Consider the following 27,711-nt stretch of genomic DNA (forward strand, 5'->3'; position numbering starts at 1 on the left):
TATCAATTACTTCAGATTCTAGAAAAATGGTCCAAACTTCACAGAGTGGCAGGTTGGTAATTGGTCGGGTTTTCAGGGCAATAATAGGAATGCAGGCAGTAGCTACAATCAGTTGTTATCAGAATCTGATCTTCTGAACTGTGGTTGGTTGGTTGTTGAGGGCATTCCACATTGAAAAGATGGGTTTGGGCTGTGTTCGGGGGTTGCAAAGTCAGGTTTTAATTGTTTTTTTAATGTCCTTAAAACAATGACCTTCTATTTCCATTTAATTAAAACAGTAAAGTTGAGTTTCAAATATATGGAATTCGCCACCAACTATCATTGATTTTGTTCATTCCTTTTCTGCTCTTTTCGCTTCTAACTCACCCCCAATACACAACTAACAATAAAGCACTCTCCGTTTTTGTTAAGAAGCAGAACAACAAAGAAGAAGATAGATAGAGGCCTTGCTTGCATATGTGACCGGTACTCATTCACCTTGCTCAGTATGCTTAATGCTGACACATTTCAGGGCACCGCTCCCCCTCTTTTCTTCCTTTCTGTGGCACTGCAAAGTGGATGTTCACAGGAGTCCTGAAGTTAAAAGGGTTTGCTGCAACCCACACTGTCGGTAAGGATGGGACCCGCTTCTGTTTCCTCACAGGTGAAGTGAGACGCAGCTTCCACCTGCTCCACCCACGCAAGATGGTGTAAAGTAGCTGAAGTGCGTCATAAGCTGGGAAACGGTTTACAAATTTCCTTCCGATTAACCCCTCTGGCAGTTTTTCTCAGGATAGTAGCACCATTCTGAAATTGTAGTAATCCCAAGGTCATTAACATCACTTGAAAATATAGGTTGAGGGTGTTGAAAAAATAAAAAATAGCAAGCATCAAGGTCCATTAGAGGTTAAGGGGGTGTTTCATTGTAATTGATTCCAGATAAGTCTATCCAACGTTTTGGAATATTTGAGGGGAGGAGAGAATTAAGTACAGAAATATGTAGCCCAGAAGGAGACAAGAGAGGCAAAATTGCCAAAGACTGACAAAAACCCCAAGACCAGTGCATCACCGTTGCCACCCAATGTGAGTTTCCACTTGAATCTGCATCCTTCCACTGACTTTCACGCCTGACGACGAGATTTTGCAGCGTCCATAGACATGTCGTCATCATGTTGCTTCATGAGATTCACATGGCGCTTGCTTGTCAGGTCAGCCAGAGAATTGACTCATTGATCTTAGTGCATCATATCAAGGGACACTCAACTGGCCTTTCCATTTCCAGTGGCATGGGCCTCCTCCCTGTGCTGGAGCTGTATGCCAGGCGTTTTCCACTGTGAAATGGTGCTTGCCCATTTCAGAGTGGTAAAAATGTCTGCCTCGTGTTAATTTGAATTGAGCCATTATTCCACTCCATAAGGTTACACATGTGTTTACATATGGCGATGCGAGCTTGTGGATTTCTGTTTGAGCCAATGAGTTACAATCTGCTGCTGTCATTGATTTTAATGCCCAGTTTATTCAAGACTAATCTAATGGAGGCCCCTTCTAGATGGCTTATTTATTTGTTGATATGCGTATGCCATCCCCACATTGCTTCCTTGTTTTTCTACACACAAATCGACTTGTTTACTTTGAATGCTTCTAACCATAGACATTTCTCCAAATACCTTTATTTTTTCATTGTGTGAGCTGGCCCTAAGAAACTGAGGTCTAGCAGCTATTTGGATTTTGCCATGGTAAGTTCTTTTCTAACACAGTTGGAAAAGGTTAATTCTCTGTGTGTCACAAGGTATTCAGGAATTAAATATTTTAGTTATAACTGCTTGAATGCACTCCTACAAAGTCAGGGCTCTGACTACCAGGAACACAGAGGCCCATCATCTCTCTCAATGTGCCCCCCTCACCACAGTGTTATCCAACCCAGATCTCCTTGAATCTCATTGGTTCATTGACTGTTATGGATGCTTAGCATCAGAGACATAATTGGCCACTTGTGAATAACTGATTTTTTGTCCCTGCTCCCTTCTATAGACGTTTGGAAGGCAGGGCTGAGAATTCCAAAGTTCTCATAAATGTCTGGTGTTTCCAGAGGCCAGATGGCATGCTGCGGCCATCCAGGAACCCACCAAGTTCACCTCATTGAAACTTGCAAGAGAATCCGTCCATCTTTCCCACCTGCAAAACTGCAGGTAGTGTTGAATCAGGAACCAGGGACAAAGACCATACATTGTCCAGTGTTACTATGGTTAACTTTCTTGGCATTCTGTGCAAATGGAGTATCACATTGTCACCAAGCAATGGCCAGCTGTGAGTAAAGGAGTGTGGTATGAATTCATGTGTGTACATGAGCATTTGGAGGCCCAGAGCTGACATCATGTTTCTTCCATGATTGCTCTTAGGGCATGGTCTCCTGTTGAACCCAGAGCTGATCAATTCTAGTTTGGATCAGTAGCCGGTTTGTCTGGAGGATCTTCTGTCTCTTCTTTCTCCTGGATTGCAGGCGGTTATGACACCCATCTGCCTTTAACTTGGGTTCTGGGGTCCAAGTTCCAGGCTTCAGCTTTTAGGGATGAAGCCCCTTTTCCAGTAAGCTGCCTCCCCATCCCAAAGTATCTTCTCTGCGTTAATATAAAGAAGCTTGGAACTAGGAAAACAAATGCAAAACACTAACTCTATCTTCCCCAAGTTCCTTGAGCCTATAAGCCAGGTAGTAGTAGTCTTATATTGATGGTTCTTAATTCTGATCCAAGTACAAGTGATGTATTGCTATCAGCTAGTCATTTCCATGTCATCAGCAGCTATCTCCCAAAGTTGAACTGGAGGCCATTAATACATTTGAGTTCTCAGGAGCAGAAAAGCATTAAAATTATAGGTACATATTTATACAGATGACAGGCCTGAATAAATTCATAGCAATAAATTTATTAATGGAAGTGGTGCAGATTGTATTGTTTGTTTAAGGGTAGCTCCTTGCTCTCTGGTTTGGGTATATCAAAAGGGGTTAGAAGAACCAGGGGTTCAAGGAAATGAGAGTCATAAGAACAACATAATTTGCAAGCTTGTCGAAACTCAAATACCAATTTCCTCTGCTTTTAAAGAAAAGCCGTAATGATCAGTAGCTTCAATCAAATTAAACCATCAGATTGAAAATGAAAGTGAAACCACAGGTATAATTCATATATTTATTGCTGTTGGTTTCACAATGATGATTGAGCATTAGCTAGGGAGAACATGTTAATATACCATGCCTACGAAGGCACAGAGGGTGCACATACCAATGATAGGTTGCCTATTTATACTATTATCGATAAAAAAAAACACATGGGATTTGGTCCAAGTTCCAGCTCATGTAACTTCAGAAGGTATCCACCTTCTGAAGTGTGAGATTAGAATGGAGGTCAATATCACCTTGGCAGCGACGGAGGACACATCCCAGCAGCAACATAGTGCATTCACAGACTCTAATGTTCACGGGTTATGCTCACGTCCAACACTGTTTAGCTTTACAGACTATCCCTATTTAAAGTGCTTATTGTCAGATGTGTATGTGTCTAGTGTGTGTGCATATGTGTATGGGTACATGCATGTGTGTACTGGGATGTACAGGGATTCTGCTCCTCGGGAAATTCTTTGCAAACAATTTTCCTTTTGTTTCTTTCCAAACAGTTTTATTTTAAAATGTGAATTATTTTTTGAAACTCCAAAGCAAAAGGGGGCAGGGAGGCACATCCTTCCCTTGTGAAAACAATTATTGTCCTTATTTTTTTATTTATTCATTTTTGGTTTAATTTAGTCTGGCTAAAATTACATACATATTCATGTTTCTTAATAAGAACAAAGCTTTACTCTTAGTTATTTTCCATAAATTTGTTCTCACAAGCCCTTGACAGACACCCACTCCAACTCTTGTACAGAGATTTCAGACTATCCATGAATCCTGCTTTCAGGTCTGTAATTCATTAACTCTTTCCCCCAAAGTCTAAAGGCTTCTCTACCAGATATTGGCAGAATCACATCAGCTTTCTTCTTCTTCTTTTTTTTTTTTTTTTTTTTTTTAGTTTTTCGAGACAGGGTTTCTTTGTGGTTTTGGAGCCTGTCCTGGAACTAGCTCTTGTAGACCAGGCTGGTCTCGAACTCACAAAGATCCGCCTGCCTCTGCCTCCCAAGTGCTGGGATTAAAGGTGTGCGCCACCACCGCCAGGCCAGCTTTCTTCTTAAACTTCAGAAAAGAGCAAGGAGGAGAATAGGGAAGGGTCTGAAGGGAATAAGAAATGATGTCATATTATAACGTCAAAAATGAAAGAAAAATTTAAGAGTTAGCCACGGATTGTAGTCAAAATATAGATTGTTTATCTTTCCTAAATGCACCAGACTGGCTTTTATTATTTATTTTTTATTATTTTAAATATGCGGGTGAGGTCTGCTGTGTGTGGGCATGGACTTCTCAATGCGGATGCCCAGGGAGGCCAAGACCTCGCGTCTTCCTGTCGCCACTCACATACACGGGTGCTGCGAACGAAACATGGGTCCCCCACAAAGAGCAATAAATACTCTTAACTGCCGAACCTTCTGTCTAACTCTTGACTAGAGTTTTCAAAAGGTAACTCATATTTGGTTCTAAGCATTGATAAAAAACAGCATTATTGATTGTGAAGGAGATTCTGACTCTTTCAAAAATGATGTGTCTCAGGATTCTCCTGAATACATGTCTATTTTTAAATTAAATACAGTTGTTTCTCTCTTCCGTTTACTGCGGATGCATGTGAGACCATAATGCTCAGTTTCTACCGAGGTACCAAGCATATGATCTTGTTCATTAAACCCTCATTCATCACACAGGTATGGCTGGAGAGGAGATATGGAACTTGCAAGCATGATAAATTGTCTTTTTAATGTGATGGGGTGCTAATTGAGGGGGGGTTGAAAGCCCCACTTACTTAGGCAATCATCTTGTATAAATAGAAGTTGACAGAGATATATGGTTGCACTTAATAGATGCTCCCTAAATAGTAAGAACACCTCCTGTCCTTTTTCCATAGATGTCTGTTAAACTTTGTTTAAAATAAAACATCAACTACTGTTTTCGTTTTTTAAAAAAATTCAGTTATATACCCTTAACAAGAATTACTTTAGCTGTCTAAATTTCTCAAACGGTTTTATTTTTTTTTTAGTATTATGTCATTTCAAACTCTTAGAAAGCCCATAATGACCCAGGAAGTCCCAGAGGTGAGGTGAATAGCATACAAAAAAATTAAATAGTCATAGGGATTTAAATTCTTAGAGAGTATTACTGTAGTCATTAGTCATCTGCACATATTTCTATGTTATTCATGAGAAATGGAATATTGTTACTCCTGGACGTCATTGTAAAGAAAATATCTTCTTAGGTCTGAAAGCTTCATTTAAATATGTGGTATTGGATTTTCCCTTCTTAGGCTTGGAACACGTATGGGCTGAGGGCTTGATATTTGTGGGAGCTATTTGCTAGTGTGGGGGTGACTTTTGACCCTCATGCATGACTATCCACAAACATTCATTGTAGCAATGATAGCTATAAATATCACATCCTCATTGTGAAAATATGTCTCCTCAAAGATTGAGGTTTTTCTCTCCCATTTAATCAGTAAATATAGTTACTCATTGTGTGTTTGACTCCTTGATTTTAAATACGCTATTTGTAGTAGTGTGTTCTCAACTGAGGTCACGCCAATTCAGTCAAGGTCTTATTCCAACGTAGTTAAAAAGAATTCGGATTTAGAGAGAAGTCTTTATTAGTGCAGTTCTTTGTTGAAACTTTTTGTGCAGTGCTTTTGGGTATATTGCTTGCTTGCTAAATGGAACATAACATAAATTTGAAAAGCTTATTCCATATTCTTCATTTTATATTTCTTCTTGTTTCATATTTGAAAACCAAAATTTACAATAAGCACTAGGGATGCATGAAAAATAGCAAGAAGTGTTCATTTGTTTGTTTTCTGTAGATGCTTTTAATCTCTGTTCCTGGCTCATATTAATATTGTATGCAACCCTTTGAATTTTTCTCATTTTAGGGTCACACACATTGATAAATGAACAATTTTATTTTCTTTGAATGAATGATTGAAATGATTTCAATAACTTTTATCTTCATTATGATTTGCAAAGACTTTTTTTTTTTTTACAAGATTGTTTGGTACCATGATATATGGGCATTTAATAGTATGCAGGCAACTGAAGATGCTAATATTACTCCAGTACACATGATATCCTTCAGTTCCACCCTCAAAAGAAGGTAAATCGGACAGTCAAATACACGGGGAGTTACAAAGCCCAACTCAATTTTTCCCATCTGCAGTACTACAAATAATGGAGCCGGTGGGTTCTAACTTCCTTTCTCTTGATAAGACCAAGAACAAAAGCAGTTTAGGGGAGTGATGGGCAGGTTGCAGGTTCCTTCCCAGGGAAGTCAAAGCAAGGACTCAAGCAAGCATTTGAGGCAGAAACCGTGGAGAAGTGCTGTCTGCCAGCTCACTCCCTCAGGCTCAGGCTAAATGAGCTTTCTTTCATGTGCCAGGACCACATCCTAGGGATATACCAAGTCCACAGTGGGATGCCCACCACCCACCTGCATCAGTTAACCAAGACATGACGCGAAGTCTTTTAAAGGCTTAGGCTGGGCAGACGGCTCAGAGAACAGTACTTACTTTTCAAGAGTAGGATCCTGACTTTCTGTTCCCTGAACCCACATAAAGGCTGCTCTTGATGGGCTGGTGTGTATAAGTTAATTCAGTGCTAGAGAAATGCGGTTCATGGGCACATAGATCCCTGGAGCTCACAGGCGGAGGTGTGGCAGGCCGTCCAGCCAATCGGTGAGTGCTTCATTCACTGATTGGTCGAGGAGAACACCTGACATTGGCCTCTCCTCTCTCACACTTGCTCACACAGATGCACACACAGCAATAAGCAAGGTGCACACACAAGTGCCTATGTGTATATCACACACAAAGGGGTTAAAAAATATCAAATAAATTAAAATTGTTTCTTGTGAGTTATTTAAAATCTGGAATAATCTAAATAACAAGAACAGAGTTTTATTTTCCCCTGAAAGTATGTAAGTTTATGCAAAACCTTTTTAGAAAGAGCTAACTTGACTCCTCATACAGTACTATTATATTTATATATAATTATTAATTAGAAAATGGGGGAAGAAATGAATGCAGGTGAGAGCAGATTTTATGCCAACTGCATCCCCAAACATGCAAGCTCTCAGCTTTGCTGTCCACTTTAGGACAAGCTTCAATGCATGAATAAACCGAGACATGGGGTCATCTCAAACTTTTGAAAAAAAGAGACGTGTTCTGCTTTTTCCAGTTTTAACTCTGCTGGGCCTGTGCTGTCCTCTCTTGATCTGCTTTGTGCTTCTGTGGGTTCAATTTCACGGTTTTTCATTTCCAAGGCCAACAGGAATTCCCAGTGCTGAGAGGCCAGCCATGGAGGCACTGAGGATGGAGCAGAGGCCTCACATTGCCCAGCAGTGACCTTTGTGATGGATTAGGACATGGTTACAGCTTCCAGGGTGGGGTGGGAGCATTCCTTGTAGTCCTCTTTGTGGCATTAAAGTTGAGAGTCTTAAAAAAAGTAAATTTCTGCAAACTGTTTTTGAGGAGAATCCAGTATCTCTGTTGGAGAAGCCCATGTTGCTTGATCAATAGAAGCTGTAGGGTAACTGTTTCTCTCAGTAGGGATTCACATTTGTCTCCTGTCTTTTGCTAATTAACACACACACACACACACACACACACACACTTGCATCCATATGCCATGCACATACACACACTCACTCTTCACACACACACACACACACACACACACACAGGCACACACACACATGCACATGGACCAACTAATCTTTCTGTACTTGTTATGATGCTATCTGGGTATAGGAACTGTCCAAATATCCAGTGTGTCTTATGCTTTATAAGAAGACATATTAATTATGTGATGTGTTATTCATGCATAAGGAAAGATTTTTATAATGCACCTTAATGTACTTGAAAATAGTAGGAGCATGAGTTTTCCCACCTACTTTCAATGTTTTACTTCTCATAAAAAGAACATTCAAATTTTGAACGTTCAACCCCCCCCCCCCCGCTGTCTCTGATCCTTACATTTCCTGTCCATGTCACATCCTTCAGAGTTTTTCTAGAAACACCTTCTGCCCCTTTGTACCCAATGGTTCCCTAACCCAAAGGAAGCGCCTTTGATTCCTAAATTCTAATTCTTTAAATAATATTTTATTTTGTACATATGAGTGCTTGCGTCTATGCATGAATGTGCACTGTGTGTGTGTGTGTGTGTGTGTGTGTGTGTGTGTGTGTGCAGTGCCTTCAAACAGCAGAGGGCATCAGACCTGCTGGAGCTAGAGTTACCGATGGTTATGAACAGCCATATGGGTGCTGTGAACTAAACATGGAGCCCATGCTCTTTACCACCCTCCATCTCTCCAGCTCCTAATATCCAGTTCGTACTTCTTCATGTGACTGTCTGAAAAGTTCGCAGCTTGGTTCTGCTGTTCTGAATCTAAAAGTTCTCTTCCTGTAGTACAAGAAGAGCTAGCAAAGGAAGCACTCTCCACTAACTAACTCCCATTGATCACTTTGTAGAGCCTAGTGACAATAGACTGCCAGGGTACCAAGGCCTGACCTGCGGGTCCAGCATAGTTCTCTGGGAAGGAGATGGAAACACTGAGTAAATATGATGGATGGATTTAAGGAAGTCTTTGTCACTATCATCCACAAATGGCCGCAGGGACTTCCCAAGTGATTCTCTTTTAAGAGGGCTTGTTTGAAGCAAAGCATGCCAGCACTTTTAACTGACAGGTGCTAGGACAGGGTCTGGGTTATTAAACTTATAACCTTGATAGAAATGAGCTCCAATGAAAACCCCTTTCCATTAGTGTTGGACTGAGCGCCTACTAAATAAGATTTTGAAATTAGAGTTTTGTGTTGTAGTCTATAGGACAGCTTGAGCAATTGGGTCATTTAATTTGCACTTTTACATAATGAGGGAATAAGTGAAATTCAAGGATAATTTGTAAACCACTACCAACGTATAATGTGATTAGTTTAAGCAACCAGTTGTCACACTTGGCTTCCATCAGGGAAGTTCCAGCAGTTGGCTTCTTCTAACTCCATGGACAACAAAAGTTATAACCAGCAACCTGGCAGGCCAAGCACTACATCATTAGCTAGAAGTGCAGGAACACACCAATGGCGTTATGTAAAGAAGCAGAATATACACATATTTACCTATATATTCTGTAAATATATATATATATATATATATACACACACACATATATATATTTGTCTTTCAAGGAAGATACTTTACAAATAAATCGTTCTTAGCTGTACTTGATCACGTCATGTAATTATTAGGACAGAATAAAAATAAATAATGTATTGATTGAAAATGTTTGTTCTTACATAATCTATATCTGCGTACCTGTGTTATACAGCAGTTGCCTTCACCATGTGTGTTTGTTTATCTCTGAGTATACAGCTTTCCTCATACCCTGAAGATTCCACTGCAGTCTAAAAATAGCAAATGAAAAATTCTGGAAATAAAGAACTGTTACGTTTTCAACTATCGTTCCTTCAGAGGAGCACAACAGAATCTCAGGCTGCCTTGTTTCCTCTGCCCCACGTGTGGAGTTTCCCTTCCCCAGCATGTCTGTGGCGTCTGTACCCCCAAGCTGCCAGTCACCTGGCAGCTGAGGCCTCATCTGGGAGCCACAGTTAGAGAACACTTGTGCACGGGTCCCCTTACTTTTCTCAGTAATTTGATGCCTACAGCATGGCTCTGCTGCAGAGAGCCCATGTGCTTCTGCCATGCTGAGGTGAGCACGGTGTATGCTAAGAAGGAATCTTGATCCATACTGTCGTGAAAATTGTGCTTGAATTTCTCTCACCTTACGCCAAAAATTAGAGGCAAAGTATGTAATCAGAACTCAGTAAAAATGGAAAGGGCCACAGATGTGTGTGTGTGTGTGTGTGTGTGTGTGTGTGTGTGTGTGTGGAGTTCAGTGCTGCCTGGACTGTCACTGTTCACCCAGGATCTTGGAACATGCCCCATGGACATTTGGGATATGTTTACATCTCCGAAAAACACACTGGAATTTCTGGGCAGCTGTGCACGCTGAAATGCAACCTTTATCTTTGTGATGCATTTAATGGAACATGTCATATTTCATGCATCTTTTTCATTCTGCAGTTTAGGTGCTGTTTAGTTCGGTGACAGAGCTCCCTCCAGTCCTCCTGTGGCTTTCAGAATTCCCACTATGTGATCCTCTTCTGCTCAGCTGAACCCAGCCCGTATGTCTTCTGCTTAGCTTCCCCCAGATGTGGTAGCAAACCCGAGGCTGTCTGTAATCTCCTAGTTTCAGCCTCCCCCTCTATGGGCAGCGGACATTGATCTTTTCCTAATGCAGCAATAAGCTGCAAGCATTTTTCAAACGGGTATTTTATTTGCTCTATTATCGGTGAGAACAAAGGGAAAAGCATTTGGCCAAGGTCAGTGTGAGAGGCACTCAGACCCATGCCAGCAAGCCTTCTGCTGTCGGCTCCACTAACACTGGCCATTTGGCTCCAATCTTCCCTGATTGAGGATACGAAGTATGTTATGTCTTCAGCTGCCCAGGCGCTTGTCGGACTCCAAATCTGTGGGTCACTTCCATCTTCTTAAGTATTTCATTCATAGTCTCTTGGAACTGGAGGAGAGCTTACCACGTGGTCCTCTTCATTCATCTGCTTCTAGGCAGGAAGGCAATAAAAGTGTCTTGGGAAGAGAATGGTTTTTTTCATTTGTCAAATCTCCCAAGTCTGGGGACCTATGGTCTTTCCTGTTTCACTTTCAATATCTAAATATTATTCTAAATATAATTCTCATGTGAAGATCTGACTGAGATCCCCTGAGCAGATCAACCGCTGGTTCCTCTTACAGTGTCTGGGAAGAATGTTGAAATATTGAAGTGTTTGATTCTACCTTGCAGCCAACTCTTTCCCCCCTTCCTTTGTATTTCACTTTGTTTGTGACCTTCATGTTTTCCTATCTTTTAAAGAGTAATAACCAGCACACTAGGAAAAACAACAAGACAGAAAGGCAGAAGGTATTGCAGAGAGATCCATATATTTTGCATGTACATTCTAGCTGGAGAAATATAAAATAAATCAACCACACAGATAAAAACACTTGATTAATAAATGATACTTTTTAGTATTTTTGAGTCTTCCTTCATAAGTATGTGACCAACATGGCAAAATCACTGCTGTTAATAAGCAGTTAAAGCATACAGCAAAACTCATTCGGCTGTATTTTTGAGCCTTTGATCCAGTTTCAAGCAGTGTGTGGGATTCAGCTGAATATGCATACAGCAGAGTGTGTTAAAGTCTGTTTGGGGGCCAGGCTGTGTTTCAGATACATAGACGGACACAGTTGATCAACAGGATAGACAAAGAAAACTGGTTTGGAAAACAGCAGAGGTTTTCATGGAAATTCTGCCTCTCTACATACAACAGTGACAGCTGGGGTTTTGACTCACATCTGGCCTTGAGCTGCCTCAGGACCAGACAAGTGCCTTTGCTCTGTTCTTGGCTCTTGCTAGAACCCCACATTGTGGGTCCTTTGAACAAAAGTCCCCTGCCACAAGTACCCAAAGAACATCTGTCCAGAAGTTTCCTGCTTGATGCAATGGACTCCTCCTGGATCTCGGGAGTTTAGCCTCTGTGCACGCAACGTGTATTTTCTAAACCAGTCCAAATACTCTACTTTAAATACAAGGTACTTCTAAATTCCTGTAGAAGCCTTTGAATACAATTTCCCCTCCTTCTTTCCCCTTCCTTCTTCCCTCCCTCTCTTCTTTCCTCACTGCCTATCTTCTTCCCCCTTCCTTGCCCTCTCCTCTCTCTTTCCCTTCTCCTCTTCCCTCTCTTTTTCTGTTCCTTGGGTCTTGTCGGATAAACTCAGGTTTGGTTCGAATTTGACATTTTCCTGCCTTAACCTCCCAAATGCTGAGAACTCAGGCCTGTGCCACCGTGCCCAACCTCAGTACTTACCTTCAAGAATATGAGCTTCCCTGGTGTGGATAGTATCTTTGACAGGAGATTTAATTTTATTGTGTAGATTTATTTATATCTAACTCTATCACTTATCTCTAACATTTCATGCTAATTAATATTGAATTTGAAACCCTTTTTTATTAAGACCATCTATCTATCTATCTATCTATCTATCTATTTATCTATCTATCCATCTGACTAACAGGGACCAATATAGACAAAGCTAGCCTTGCCCTTACTCTATGCTGATTCTGAACTTCTGGTCCTCTTGTCTGCCTCCCCACAGTGCTGGTATTAAAGATCAGCTTCACCCTTCCTGGTTTATCTGGTGTGGGGAGTTAAATCTGTGACTTTATGAACAGCAGCAAGCACTAGACCAGGTGAACTACACCCTCAGCTTCCACATTTGCTTGGTTTCAGATTTTACCTTGCTAGATTATGATGTTTGCCAGAGAAATATCTTTAGGCATTGTGCCTCTCTTCGTTGTCTGTAACTGGCTCTTGGGTTTCTGCCTGTGTCTTGCTAATGTCACTTGAGTGTCTTTGGCAAATCACATGCTTTTGAGGACTGAAATTTTTCTTCTGAGAATTTCTGTAAGTTTATCTTCAAGTTTCATAAGTCTTAGCTGGATTGTCCTTGTTGCTAGGATCCTGTCTACTTTGTCAAACCCAATGACCCCTGGACTGTTGCCAACATTCTCTGTCACGTGTTTCTAAAAACCAAAAACTGCAAAGCAAACCTCTGTGTAGACGCTTTGAAATCTGCATCCATGTTCCGCTGTTCGATTCTGATCATAGTCGCTCCATCCAGTGAGGTGGAATGGTCAGAGCCCCCAGCTCAGCCACGTACAAAGCAGCGTGGCTGAGTCCCTGTATTGATTCCACACATGGGCATGGCTCCCCGTCCTGCAGGGTAGCTCATGGGATCTCTGCCCCACGAGGAGCACTGCTGTTGTGTGGAAACAGACTCCTGCCAGCATCACCCCTACTGAGGATCCGTGGAACCACTGGTTTTGAGGGACCCGCCCTATTTAATATATATGCCCATTGCCTCGTAACTTTATTGGCAAGAAATGGCAATTTCTAAAAGTACACAGGGCTATCATCTTAAAATAAGGCAAAATATAGTTTGATAGGCTACATACACTGCAGGAATATGGAATTTTTAAGATAAAAAGGAAAGGATATTTGGGGAAGTAGCTTAGTGTGTAAGAAAAATTGTCATGCAGTCACGAGGACCCGACTTCAGATTTCCAGTGCCCAATAAAACGCCAGGTATGGCTGGGCCTGTGGGTTCACACCTCCAATCCTATCACTCTGGAGCTCCAGGCAGGAGCATCACTGTGAATCTGAGGCCAGCTTCTTCTACGCAGTGAGTTTCAGACTAGCCCAAGCAACATAATAAGAGTGTGTTGGAAAAAGAAAGACATGGCACGGCCACTCGTGAGTTCACCTGAGACAAGGGTGCTGCTTTTGGCAGCGAGGAAAGGAACATGGAGGCTGAATGCTCACCAGCCAAGCTGCAGTTCTAGGGGAAGAGTCAGGATCAAGGGAAAAGGTAGAGACTGATGGAGGATTTTGGAATGTTCACCCACCTCCAAGCACAGGCACCCCCACCATATATGTGCATACACCACAAATTACACATACACACCAGGGGAATAAAAAGCCCACAGAAGTCAAAGGAAGATTTTCTTTTCTTCTTTGAAGACAGCTCCTATGTTTAGCAAGTGCAGGCCAAGCGTGCACGCCCCTGACAGAGGCGAGGAAGAAATAGTGCCTTTGGAACAGGCGGGTTCTAATTACACCGGGGAGGTGATAATGGTAGGTGTTGCATGTTTAATGCCGTGTTCTCGATGCCCCTTTCTCTCCTTGCCTTTTATTTTTTTCTCCCCCTTCACAGAAACCTCTGCCTGAGCCGAAATAAAAGGTTCAAAGCTTGTCAGCATTAGTTTATAGATAGCTGTTTAAAAGTAATGAGATATTGGGCATTGTGAGGCTCAGGCTGCCTTGCCAGACTCATTTATTCCGTTTCACCTTTTGTCAGAGTTGCAGACAGAAGGCTTTCAATTAGAACATGTCACCTGTTGCCCATGACCTAATTTGTACTTGTGTGTGTCACAGCTCCGGCCTGCATGCCGCATACAAGCAACTTTGTCTCGGCGAAGAAAACACTTTCCTTGCTAAATGTTTTGTGGATAGGGATTTCAAATTCATGCCCTTTATGGCTGGGCCTCAATCTCGGTTACAAGTTTGGTGCCAGAGCCCTAGAGCCAGCCAAGAACTGTGGGTTGCACCTCGGGGATCTGGGAATCAAGGGGCTTTTGTTGGGGGGTGTTCCATATGCATTAACCCACATGTGTATGTTGGGTGCACCTAGAAGGCTGTGTGGTTCCCAGGGCCAGCTTTCCATGATAGTCATCCATTTAAATTTCCTCTTAAAAAAGACATCCCTGGGTTGGTTCACACTGGTGAGCTGAAACATCTCGTGAGTGACCAGGACAGGGACTGAGGGAAGCAGTCCTGTCCCTTCTTCCAGCGCTGTTCTGCCTCTTACCCGTGCCAACTCAGGGTGCAGCTGTCATTTCCCCCAGCGATTGTGCCTTTAATCTCCTGGTCTAGGCATTCTCCCCAGTTCTCACACCTGAATCCGACTCTCACGCATCATGGTTTTCCCACCTATAAAATGGGACAAGATTTGCACTGCCTCGTGGGTTACTTTGAGGATATGTGTGCTAATACATATAGAATTCAGTCCCCCCCCCCCCCGAGTGTTTAGCACACAACGAGCTCTTGGGAACTGGTAGAGGCTAGTGAGTGCCCTGGCTTTCATTTCCTACATGACACATAAGGCTGGGACTGGCTCATTGAGTTACATTGTGGACGGTGCTTGTTGAGAGTAGGCACCAGAAGACATTCTGTTAAAACAGGGAGAATGGGGCTCAATCTCAAAGTCTTATTTAACAAGATTGCTGTCAGCTTTGAGAGGATGATGATAGTTACAGAAACCATCCAGGGCTGGTTTGTCACAGCATCTTAGATGGTCTGCAGGCAGTTAATATGGTTTTCCCCAGAGCATCCTTGTGCGCATACAAATAATTTGTACTCATCCCCTTGCTGTGAACCCTGTAAGCATGCATGGCTGCCCAGATTTTGTCCCCAAGGAGAACCCCAACAGAAGCCGCCATGAAAATTTCCAGTACTGGGCTAGCCTCTGCTAATCCATCCAGCCTCTTGCTGCAGCTCCTGTAGGAGAATTTCCTCTATGCTCTGCATAGACCCTTCCCTCAGCAATCACCAGCAGATGGATTCTGGGTACGGTCATGTGCTCTCCTCCTACAGGGAAGGAGAGAGGGGCTGCTAGGCAGCAGATAGAGAACACAGTACCAGGGTACCAGAAAGTACAGGTGGGACAGTGCCAGTACCAGTGTACCAGACAGTACAGGGGAGGGTTAGTGACAGTATCAGGGTACCAGACAGTACAGGGGAGAGCCAGTGCCAGTACCAGGGTACCAGACAGTACAGGGGACAATCAGTGCCAGTAACAGGGTACCAAACAGTACAGGGGAGGGTCAGCACCAGTAACAGGGTACCAGACAGTACAGGGGAGTGTCAGTGCCAGTAACAGGCTACCAGACAGTACAGGCGAGAGCCAGTACCAGTAACAGGGTACCAGACAGTAAAGTGGGGGGCACAGCTTTGTAAGTTCTCACAGTCCTCCCCGCCTCCACTGTAGTCAGTGTTAGTTAACATTCTTACCAAGCACAGCTGGTTGTTTAATATTCTTGAATGATCATTTCAAAATTGTTTGTACTGAGCGTGATCATTTGTTTCATTCTTAAGTGTGCTGGGATCTTACCCTTAATGTCTTTTAGTAAACTTTTACTTTGGAACAATATAACAAATGTCTTAATTTTAAATTAGGAAAGTAGGTGAGGGTACTCTTAATAACTCCCTGAAGGGAAAGAACATATATGAAATCCATCTGACTTCACACTGTTAAAATAGTGAGAGCTGCCTTTGACTTTGACCATATAATATCAAGAAAATTTCCACTTGGACACAACATGCTGGCTTAGCATGCGCCCACCCAGGCAACCTTGGTCTGACCCTCTGCTTTGTTTAGCATTTGTTCTCTTCAGAGCATTTTTTCCTCCTTGCCCTACTCCGGTTCTTTCCATTTTGTAAATTTGGACAGTGTGTGCAATTTGTGGCTCCCCCGTGGCCTTCAGGCACACACAGCAACCGAAGAAGCCTTGGGAAATGTTTGGGTAGGTAGGAAATGCCAACTAGTAAAATCTTTTATTCATTTATTTATTTATTGAAAAAAAAAGGATAATGGTGGTCTCTGCTTGAGTGGACAATCAAGTCACCCTAATTAACTTTAGAATTTTGTCACGCATGCAATTTCATGGGCTCATTATTTTTATAGGAGCAAAGAAACCTTCATGTGTTAATTTCTTCAAAAGTATGCTACAAGTAAAGTCTAAGGAGAAATTGCTTATTTAAAACTATAAGAGTATAAAAAAACAGCATATTTATTTTTGATGGAAAATTTTGAATCCACTGACATTTGATTCTAACTAACCCAGCACTCCCAAATACTGATCAGAAATATTTTATTTATTTTTGAGAAAATGGTTTGAAACTTTAAGTTGTAATTATTGTTTCTGTGCTTCATATTGGATAAATTATAACTGAACTCTAGGAAAACATATTTATTTAATTAGTTATTTAGTTACTGCCTGTTCGTTTTTGTTGAGATTGGGACTAGCTTTGTTTCCCAGTCTGGGATATGAAGTGACATTATGTCTCAAAAGAAACGAAACCAAAAATTTTAGTTCTGAGACTTTTAGGCAGATGAATGAGCCCATCAGTTGTCAATAATCTAAGGTAAAGAAGCTGTTCTCACCTATTCAGAGAGCGCTTCGGGTTTGGGTTAGCCCTTACACTGCTGTTTCTAAGTACATTTGTATGATGATCCAGGTGAGAAGGGACTGGCTCTTCTTGGTCAGAGTTTTGCTCTGGTGTAAAGAAATCAGTTGCTGAATGGTGCTGCGCAGAGACATTTGGAGCTATTGTTAGCTGGATTGCCCTTTAAACTTCCCTGTGAGAGCAGGGAGCTACAGACAATCACCAGGATGACAGCCGCTGTTTCTCCAGGGGTGCATAAAAGGCAGATTTCCCCAGGTTTGGAAGCAAAGTTGAAAAGCAGTAGTAGATATATTTTACTTTGTTTGAAATACTTGAAAATTTTAATATTTGGCCGTTTGTGACTGGGAATGAATTCACACATGAATACATTATTATGATCTTTTAAAACATATTGACTTCAGAAAATTTTGCTATTAATTGTTATCCAAACTTGGCAGGAGCACTGCTCTGCATATTGAGTCTCTGTCAGGTTTTACTATAGGATTATTAATCTCATGCTTTATGGGTATCAATATCTCGTCTTTCCCCCCAGTGCCATATAAATAAAACTCACAAGTCATAAAAGAATTCTTTGTCCAATTGATTTTCACTTCAGAGAATAAAAAGTGAAATCCTGGGGTATGTGGAAAGGTCTTGGCCATTTAGGAAGTGGGTAGATGTGTGGGTGTGGTGGATAGACAGCTCAGGCAGGATGGATGTGCAGGCGGATGGGGGAAAGCTGCTAACCTCCCAAGAAGGGAAGGGATGGAGATGGGAGTCATGTGGACAGAAAGTCAGTTTCCAAAGCTGAACGGGAGATGCCTAGTGATGGTGGTTATCACACACTGCTCAGAAAGTGTGTCTGCAAATATAAGATTATGACATCGCAGGAAACTACTGACAAGTGTGTGTGTGTGTGTGTGTGTGTGTGTGTCTGTGTGTGTGTGTGTGTGTGTATAATCAATAAACATTTTTTCAGGACCACACTTTCTCCACAGATACAGCCATTTTGGCTAAGAATGACCCCCATGTACAGGTACATACCAGCCACCCATGTCCACCTACGCACCTGCCATAGCGCTGAAATCTGAGAGTTTGTGTGTGGTGTATGTGTGTGTATACTTTCCTGTGTATTGAGTGCACATTTGTGAATGTGCATGTGGAGGCCGGGAGTCAATGTCCAATGTCATTCCTCAAGCACTTTGTACATTAGTTTTGGAACCAAGGTTTCTTATTGAACCTGGAGCTCCCTGACTTGGTTAGGAAGGCTGGCCACTGCGCCCCAGGATCCTCCAGTTTCTGCCTCCTAGTGCTGGGGTCAGAGGGGTGTAACTGTCACACTCAGCCCTGCCTCCAAGCGCTGGGGTCACAGGTGTGTAACTATCACACTCAGCTCTCCCTCCTAGAGCTGGGGTCACAGGTGTGTAACTGTCACACTCAGCTCTCCCTCCTAGTGCTGGGGTCACAGGTGTGTAACTGTCACACTCAGCTCTCCCTCCTAGTGCTGGGGTCACAGGTGTGTAACTGTCACACTCAGCTCTCCCTCCTAGTGCTGGGGTCACAGGTGTGTAACTGTCACACTCAGCTCTCCCTCCTAGTGCTGGGGTCACAGGTGTGTAACTGTCACACTCAGCTCTCCCTCCTAGAGCTGGGGTCACAGGTGTGTAACTGTCACACTCAGCTCTCCCTCCTATTGCTGGGGTCACAGGTGTGTAACTGTCACACTCAGCTCTCCCTCCTAGTGCTGGGGTCACAGGTGTGTAACTGTCACACTCAGCCCTGCCTCCAAGCGCTGGGGTCACAGGTGTGTAACTGTCACACTCAGCTCTCCCTCCTAGAGCTGGGGTCACAGGTGTGTAACTGTCACACTCAGCTCTCCCTCCTAGAGCTGGGGTCACAGGTGTGTAACTGTCACACTCAGCTCTCCCTCCTAGAGCTGGGGTCACAGGTGTGTAACTGTCACACTCAGCCCTGCCTCCAAGCACTGGGGTCACAGGTGTGTAACTGTCACACTCAGCTCTTCCTCCTAGAGCTGGGGTCACAGGTGTGTAACTGTCACACTCAGCTCTTCCTCCTAGTGCTGGGGTCACAGGTGTATAACTGTCACACTCAGCTCTCCCTCCTAGTGCTGGGGTCACAGGTGTGTAAGTGTCACTCAGCTTTTCCCTTGCATCTAGGAGTCAAACTGAAGCGTGAGCGATATGCATGTTAGGGCTGAGCCACCTTCATACGATCTTTAAATGCTTCTCACTAGACAGACTTCATTTTCAGACACGGACCAGTTTTGGGCTCCTGAGAGCACAGGTAACAAAATCATTTTCTCCCAAGCCAGACACCCTGGGATCCAGCCCCAGGATCCACATGGTGGATGGAGAGAAGCGACTCCTACAATCCTACAAGTGGTCCTCTGACCTCCACATGTACACAAGCACTTACGTCCTTACACAGCAAGTACATAGAAACATCAAAAGAAATTCCTCAGCTAGGTGTGCAGCTATATTGGAAATATGAATTCTCTATTAAGCACTGATAGACTATTCAGGGGCCCATGGATCTAAGTCCATTCTGTGGGCTTTTTTGTTCTAACAATCTTAGAAGAGACTAAAGTGTTCTCTCTGTTTTACTTCTTTTTGCATGCCATGCTCTCTCTCTCTCTCTCTCTCTCTCTCTCTCTCTCTCTCTCTCTCTCTCTGTGTGTGTGTGTGTGTGTGTGTGTGTGTGTCTGTCTGTCTCTCTCTCTCTCTCTCCTCTCTCCCTGACTTTCCATGCTACCTATAATAGCAGATTAAATGCTCTCCCCTGGTTGAAGTTAGCTGATAGATATCAAGGCTATAACTAGTCCCTCCCGTGCATCCCAGATGTATTCAAATGAGACCACTTCACATAACCTGGAAAAATCTTAGAGACAAAATGATGAGAGAAGATAAAGCTTAACTAAGTGGGGAAGGAAGGGGAAAGTGCCAAATGTCAGAGAATATTGATAACAGTCGCAAAGAAAGGATCGAGCAACTAGAAGAATGAAGATAGAATTCTGTGGAATTAGAGTGCTTTGAAAACTGCAGTTAGGTAGACAGGGTAGGAAGACAGACAGTTGAGTGGTAGGCCTGACATTCTTACCTTCTGAATTCCCTCTACAGAAACTCCTGTCTATCCTATTTGTGTCGCCCTGCACACTCTTTGTTCTCTTCATAATGTATCAACTGATAAATAACATTCTCTTTAGGAAATCCATCGGCATTTTAATGCAGAAGTTTCTGCTTGCATAAGTCCCGCCTTCCCCAAGCCCGTTGGTGCTCTTTTTATTACATTCAGTTCCACAGGTGAAGCCGAGGAGAGTCACTTAGATCTTTCTACATCTTTCTGTTGACTGGGTCCCACACATGGGGCTTTTAGGAGTGATGGAAGATGAGGGTACAGACTGGCGGTGTCTACCTTGAGAAAGTACTGCACTACAACAGAGAGACGTCTTTGAATTAATTTATATGGAAGTGTGTCTTTGCCCTGATGTACAAATGGCATCTTTGATGGCTCTGTAGGAAATAAAGGTCTTTTATGTTTTCTAACCATGGGTAGCCATAGTTTCTGCACACTGACAATCCTGTTTAGCTTCCAGTTCTTTAGCCTTCTCTCGTAACACTGGTCCACTCTCAGCTACACTATCTGTCTCCTTAGCACTCCTGGGAGATGCCGTTGTTGTGTTTGACCATTGTGAAGTGCCTACCTAAGCAGTAAGCCAGTGCCTATCTCTGTCCACAGGGGTACGTCTCGACAGAGTACGTGGGGGCCGACAGAAGTACAAGCGCAGAATAGATGCTGAGAACAGCCCGTACCTGAACCCTCAGCTGGTGCAGCCAGCCAAAAAGCCATGTAAGTACAACAGATGTGTCTGGCTTCCCAGGCCCAGGATCCTCCCAGTTGGCACTGTGTCTGCTAATGTTGGCATGCCCATCTCTACTGACTCCAAGGAGACGCTTCTTGATCGGAGAACATGAACTCTATTTTCAGGGCTTGTCAATAAAGAGTGATGCCAACCCAACTGATGAACTTTATCATTTCTTTTAAAGATACCTATGGTAACTCTACTCCCCCTGTTTGTGCCTAGTCACTGTGTAGAAGCGTGAGCATGTCAATGCACAGCTTACCCAGTGTGGATTGTACATGGAGTGGTTGTCTTTCTCTGCAGAGGTACATAAAATGGGTCATACTGTGACCATTAGTTCATTGGAGCTGTTAGTTTCGGATTTCACAAGAAAGTGACTTTCGTAGTTTTCCCCTAACTAAACGAGTTTGGCTGCTCAACCTCCCAATGAAAATACATTAGGGGCCTCATTAATTTGGAGCTCTATAAGGTTAACACAGTAGCTAGCAATAGATTAAAACAAGAGTGGGGCCTACTAATAATGAACAGAGGTTGTAGTTCCATCTCAGGTGCCCTTATGGGCATTATAAATTGTTTTTAAAGAGCCCATGATTTTATGATACCAGGCTGCAATTTGAAAGGATGGCTGGTACATAGCTAACATGCAAACCCCATTCTCTTTGTCGTTAACTAAAAGGGGCTGGAGTGTAGAGGGTGGCAATAGCTGTATCCCATTTTCCGAGAAATCAGTTAATAGCCAGCTACAGTGCTGCCCAGCTAGCAATCTTCATGTTTACGCCTGGCATTCGGAGGCGGCCCAGAGAGGTGTTCCCGCGGCAAGAATGCTCACATGTAGCATGTAGCTATCTTTGTCACGGCAGACAGCAGTTGCTCTTACTTCTCCAGCAGTTCGAGAGAAAATCAGGCTGTTTTGATCTACCTTCAAGGGAAATGAAAGGGTCCGCTTCCAGCTGAAGTTCACTTCCAGGCGGGGTCAGTGCTGTGCGCCATCCGCACCAGCATCATCATCCGCACCAGCAGCATCTGGGACTCTGTTAAGTAAATAAAGCAGACTCTGAACTGTAAACGAAAGGCCATTTTCACTGCGTTAAAGGAAAAGCAGCCCATTTTACATAAAATTAAAGCCTAAGTGAACATATGGCAGAGTTTCTTTTTGCCTTTCCAGAAAACGTTATGTTGATTAGACCTTCAATTGTCCAATCTGGCATGCATCCGCTCCTCAGCCCGTGAAGAAGCAGTTTGGCATTCTACAGATATGGCCTAGAAGTGCATTAAGCAGATTTTTTTTGCACATTATAATTTAAAACTTTCTGATAATACAATAAAATGCAATAAACACGAATGCTTAATTTCATTAGCGGGTTAGTGTTTCTTGGTTCAATAATATCTGGATTGCCCACTTCTCATTTTCTTTAAGCACACATTGACCTAAACCATTGATAATTTCCTCTATGAACAGAAAAAAAAATGGGCACCAGATCCTTTGTCAATCAACACAGTACAGGGACATCTATCGTTTTCTGGGTAAACCTGAAGAATTGGGAAGTGGCTTGTCAAGTGCCCCTAAGAAGATTACAGCAATTGCAGGGTGCTCCATTTGACTGAGATAAAAGAGGGCTCCTAATGAATCGTTGCTCATTATCTAAAGGCCGTTGTGTTAATTTTCCTTAGTCCATCCAATTAGTGTGTTTTTGTAACAAACATTTATAAAACTTAATTTTCAGATCCTGTCAGATAGGCATCAGGGGATGCCATGGGCTTTGCAGGAGGTGGCTGGAGATTTCTGCGCCCCTGGCTGGCTGTTTGTGTACTACAAAGGCCCAAGAATGAAAATTGGGTTCTATTGATTCTAATTAGGGAAACATTAAATAAGACTTACCCTGAAACAATGCTGTTGGCTATTCTGTTTGCTAAAAGATGGGAAAGCCTGGGCTTTCGCTGAATTGCTCTGACCTGCAAGTCCAGAAGCCGTGACTTATATAGAACAGGTTGTATGTTTTCCCCGTGTGAAAAAATAGAATCACTGTTTCCTCTGGTTACATGCTTGTGCCCTTGACTGATGCATTATCTTCTAGTCCTGAGATTCTAGCTCCTTCAGAGGGAAAAAAATGAAAACCTCTCCCAGCATATGCAGAAATACAAGATGCTCTATCCATGGTGTATAAAATAAACATTGCTCCTTTCAAATCCTATAAGCTACAAAAAGAGCCTATCATATGCATCATGTCTTATTATTTTACCAGAAAGGTTGGTATTTGGGAGTATTTCTACCCAAATATTAATATGCATGTTAAGAATTGATAACTATTTGAAATAAATATAATTCATATATCCATATTGGTGTGTTTTAAAATATAATTTCAAGGTTACACAAGACTTGAACAAAATCAAGCTAGTCAACATCCTAGTACATATATATGTACTAGAATATACACACATACATATTCATATATATATAATTTTAAAAAAGTGCTACATACATCTTTAATAAGTCTCTTTATTACTTCATCAAACCCAAAGAATGCCACGTATCATATGGGGTTGCAGGAGTTAAAAACAGAGTGACAGGCAAGTGTGTAGCAAACACAGTTGAAACTTTGGATCTGTCCACAAATCTCCTCCGTGGACTCCGATTTTCTAGGAGGATATTACCAGGACTCTTAAATATGTGAATTAGTTTTTACCCATCTGTATCTCCTCACATAGGAGAGAGAATCACATCTAAAGCTACATAGAGAAATTGAAAATCAGGCCAACGAGAAAAATCATTGTGTTAGCCAGGCTCAACGGCCCTTCCATAAACCCTCTCATGCCCCAGAGCAGTAAAACACATCGGATGAGACGCTTTCCATTTGTCTCTAGTGTTGACTTTATGAAGATTTCAAAAGCATAGATCACAAATTTCAGACAGATAAATCTGAAGCAGAGAATGAACTCAGGACAACAGATGAGAGTAGAAGATTAAAGACTAAGGTGCTTGGAGGAGAAAATGCTGTATCCTATAAGCAAGGGTCATTTTTATGGGCACAGATATTAGCTATATTTGGAGGGTTGGCTTGGTACATGGAGACGAGGGGAAAGGAGGGCAACTTTTATTTAATGCATCCCAAGGAAATAGAGTTATATAGTCAGTAATTCATCCTGTCATAAGGGCTCTGACCTTTGACTTTTTTAAAAGGAAATTAAAACAATTAATGACTTTTGTGCCTATTAAGACTATGGACACTCGTGGGTCTTTGCTTTCTGTGTGAGTCCATATTTCACTGCTTGCCAGCGAGGGTTTATTCTAAAACTGTTGTGTGCTGTTTAATCTACTTCCCCAGCTCCCATTGAAGAATTGGAGAGCAAACCCAAGAAACACCTATCTACTCTTACTTGTTTGCTATAAAAATAATGCTCATGGCAGGACCAAGTCTGCTTTCCAGAAAGCCAGGCAAAGGAAGGGGTGCTTTCTGTCACACACAGTGACTTCCTTCTTGCTGCAAATTTTCTTACACACTGCTTAAGGCACGCAGAGCGAGCCATGATGGCGCATATGCGTTTTATTGTAGGCCGCTACCGTTATTTTCCAAAACACACAATACCCTGGGGCTCATCAAAGTGGGTGACTATGTTAGTGGTCATGCAGTGCTCTGGTTTGATCCCACAGATAACAAGATTGTCTCACATTTGTTGGTGGCTGAACCAGAGAAGATCTATGCCATGCCTGACCCTACTGTTCCGGACAGCGACATCAAAGCCCTCACGACACTCTGTGACTTGGCTGACCGAGAGTTGGTGGTTATCATTGGATGGGCAAAGCATATTCCAGGTGAGTTCTCTGAAAGCCCAGTAGAAACACCAAGGCTGCAGTTGCCTCCAGGTTTGTATGTCCTATATGGGAGGAATTTACATTTTTCCTGTGGGATTATTTCTTAACCACCACTTCCGTTGTGGAATTAAGTACCAATTGTCTTAATTCAGAGCATTGTATAGTGATAACCATTCCATCTATTTCCTATATTTGAGGGCACCATTTGCCACCACTAAATAAAGAACATGCAATCCATGAAGCCATTTCTTAGTTAAAATAAAAATTTTTATCCTCTTCCTGATTAAAATAATTCTATATTTTTACATGAGAATATTATTTTCAGCAGTAGTGCTAATGTCCCCCTTTCCTTCTAAGAATCATTCATCTTGTTCTTTATCATAAATGTTTACATTGACCTTCTCACAAATCACAAATTTTACAAACATTTGCAATTAGGTATTTACTATAAATTTAAATACAAAATGAAATGCTAGACTAAGATGGTAGATTCCCTCAATTAGTGTTTCAGCGTCTTTCTTAAAAAAGAAACCTGTAATAGCACAAAGTGTACCTGGCCACATATTTTGAAAATGTTAGTATTGTGTCTGAGTTCCTTTTCATTTGTTCAGATTTTCGTTTTCAAACAGCTCATAAAGAAGTTTTCGAGTGACAAGAGATGTTTTTCTGGCACACATGGCTAACTTATTTCTGTCTCCTTAAACTAGTTTGTCTTTATGCTTTGAATGCTACAGTAATTTCTTTAATCAAATTGATGGAAGTCCCTTTCCCAGCCCACACTGAAACCAATTTATTGGTCATGATACGCCAGCCATGTCGCTAACAGTCGTAACGAACTGTCAGGCAGTATAGCGGTGAAGCTAATTTGAAGTCATTAGGTGTGCAGCGTTCAGGCAACAATTTGTTACAGTGGTTAGGGGCACAGCTGACATTTCTGAATAGCTTTGTTCAGGGCAGTTCTAGATGAGACCAAGCAAATTGTAAACTAATTTAAACATCACTCTGTATTATACCGGTTACTTTGTCTTACACTGCTTCCTAATAAAGCTCTCCAAATTAAGTCAGAACTCGCTAAATAGGTAACTTGAATGTATGCTTTGGAAAACACCACACAAGAATAACAATATCTAAAAGAATACAGTTTGGTCCTGTGGATACATGATGCTGCATTTAGAATACAGTCACACCTCTACGGATGGTCTAAAAAGGTATACAGAGCAAGAATTCAGACTGTACCCGGTGACTAGGTGTGGCTCCCCAGCATTTGCGAGACCGAGGCTGGAGGATTGGCCTTCCCTGTAGAACAAAAGCCTATCACCGGAAGAAGAACCAGGTAGCAGATTTGTCTAAATTGTAAATGAAAACTTCTTTGGAAAGGAGGTGCTGTTGGTGGGCAGGAAAGCAGGGAAAGAAAACTAATAGGTTTTGAAACATGTCTATGGACACATTTTTAGATAATCAACATAGATCGTTAATGTGGTATGTCATTGTTCCATATGTATATACCTTTTGCACGTTTTTGCTATTTTAATATAAATAAAATTACATCACTTTCCCCTCCCCTTACCCCCAGCCCTTCCCAATCACCCTCCTTTGATATCTTCCTATGCTCCCAACTTTCAAGTCAATAGCCTCATATAGCCTCCTTTTCTTTGATTATTTTTATTACACACACACATACATGTATTTTAAATATAATTATTCTAATTGATGTTTCTCATCATGGCATTACTGATACTTGGTACTAGGAAATTTTGTTGTAGCCAGCTTTTTGGTTTATTATAGGATGCTTGATGGCATCCTTAGCTTCTACCCACTAGATGCCAGTAGTACCCCTAACAAAGAAAAATGTTCTCAGACACTACCGTGTGATGCCAGGGGACAATCCACACCAAGCCGCCTACCCCAGCCCTCCCCATTGAGAACTACAGCGAGCTCGAGATATTTATTCTCCTTCACTCAAGGACAGAGAGATTTGAGGCAAAGAGAAATTCCGGAATCCCCCAAACACATTCAAGACAGGTTGAAGTAAGACACGTGCCACAGTTTGGAGTAGCCTGAGCTATGTAGTGTACTTCAGACCAGTCTGTGTAAGAGGAAGACTGTCTCTCAAGACAGTAACGTATTTGTGGAAGTGAGTTCAGATCCCACCGAGAAGCCAGGCATGGTGGCATGTCTGTCATCCCAGGCTTGGAATGTGGTGACAGGGGGATCTTGGGATCTTGCTCACTAGTCAGCCTAACTAAACCAGGGAGCCTCGGGTTCAGTGAGAAACCTATCTTTAAAAAAAAAAAAAGTGGAGAGCCATAGAGACATAGAGGAAATTACTTGGCATTGCCCCCCGCCCCCCAGGACCCCTGCCATTAACAAACAAACAAACACACGAACAAAGAGAGAAGTGTGAACCCTGCCATGGTGATGTCCGATCACCTATTATCTCCGTGAGCTCTGCTCTGCTCTCCCCGAGTTAAGAGATTTATTAAGGCAATATTTTGATACCATCCAGAATTGTCACAGTAAAGACCAGCTATTAAAAAAGAATAGCCACTGCTCCCAAGCCCTGTGGTTAGGAAAGGTCAGAGGTGAGCGTGCAGTCTTGATTGTGCATCCAAGTGGAGATGAGGGCTCCCAGAGAAGCAGGCTGGAGTCACAGACTCGGTGACTTCTGCGAAGACGGGAACTTTAAATAACTCTGCGGAGTGCCATTTCCAGGGCTAGAAACAATGAGCATGTGATTATGTGCTCAGTCATAAGCCGGGGCTTAGAATCGGTGGGGGCGGACATTAGAGTCTCTCCACAGCAGATGGAAGAGCGGCCACTGTGCTGTGATGTCCCATGGCATGACTTTTCCTGATGCCCAAAAGGTATTTTAAATGATTCCAAAGGGAACCTTGGCTTTTTAGAAGGGGGTTTTGAAAACAGGAATTCACTGAAATCTTTCTTAAGTATTTTTTTTAACAATATGCACGCAGGGAATGGTGCAGGAGGCCCTGTGCCATCAAAGCCTGCCTGGGTTCAAGGGCATCTGAGAA

General features: G+C 42.4%; 1 protein-coding gene across 7 annotated transcripts in view; it reads left to right on the forward strand.

Moving 5' to 3' along the window:
* Esrrg (estrogen related receptor gamma) overlaps positions 1–27,711 on the forward strand; it is a 608,081-nt gene that overhangs the window by 522,783 nt on the left and 57,587 nt on the right. For all 7 annotated transcript variants that reach the window (XM_041635228.1, XM_041635227.1, XM_041635229.1 and 4 more), the window contains 2 exons: positions 20,745–20,855; positions 24,518–24,679. In XM_041635228.1, the coding sequence (XP_041491162.1) occupies positions 20,745–20,855; positions 24,518–24,679 (273 nt within the window). The remainder of the gene's footprint in view (positions 1–20,744; positions 20,856–24,517; positions 24,680–27,711) is intronic.

Source organism: Microtus oregoni, unplaced genomic scaffold (assembly GCF_018167655.1).
Source record: "Microtus oregoni isolate MIOR12 unplaced genomic scaffold, Mior012 000047F_ref0000412, whole genome shotgun sequence".
In the NCBI taxonomy this organism is placed as follows: Eukaryota; Metazoa; Chordata; class Mammalia; order Rodentia; family Cricetidae; genus Microtus; species Microtus oregoni.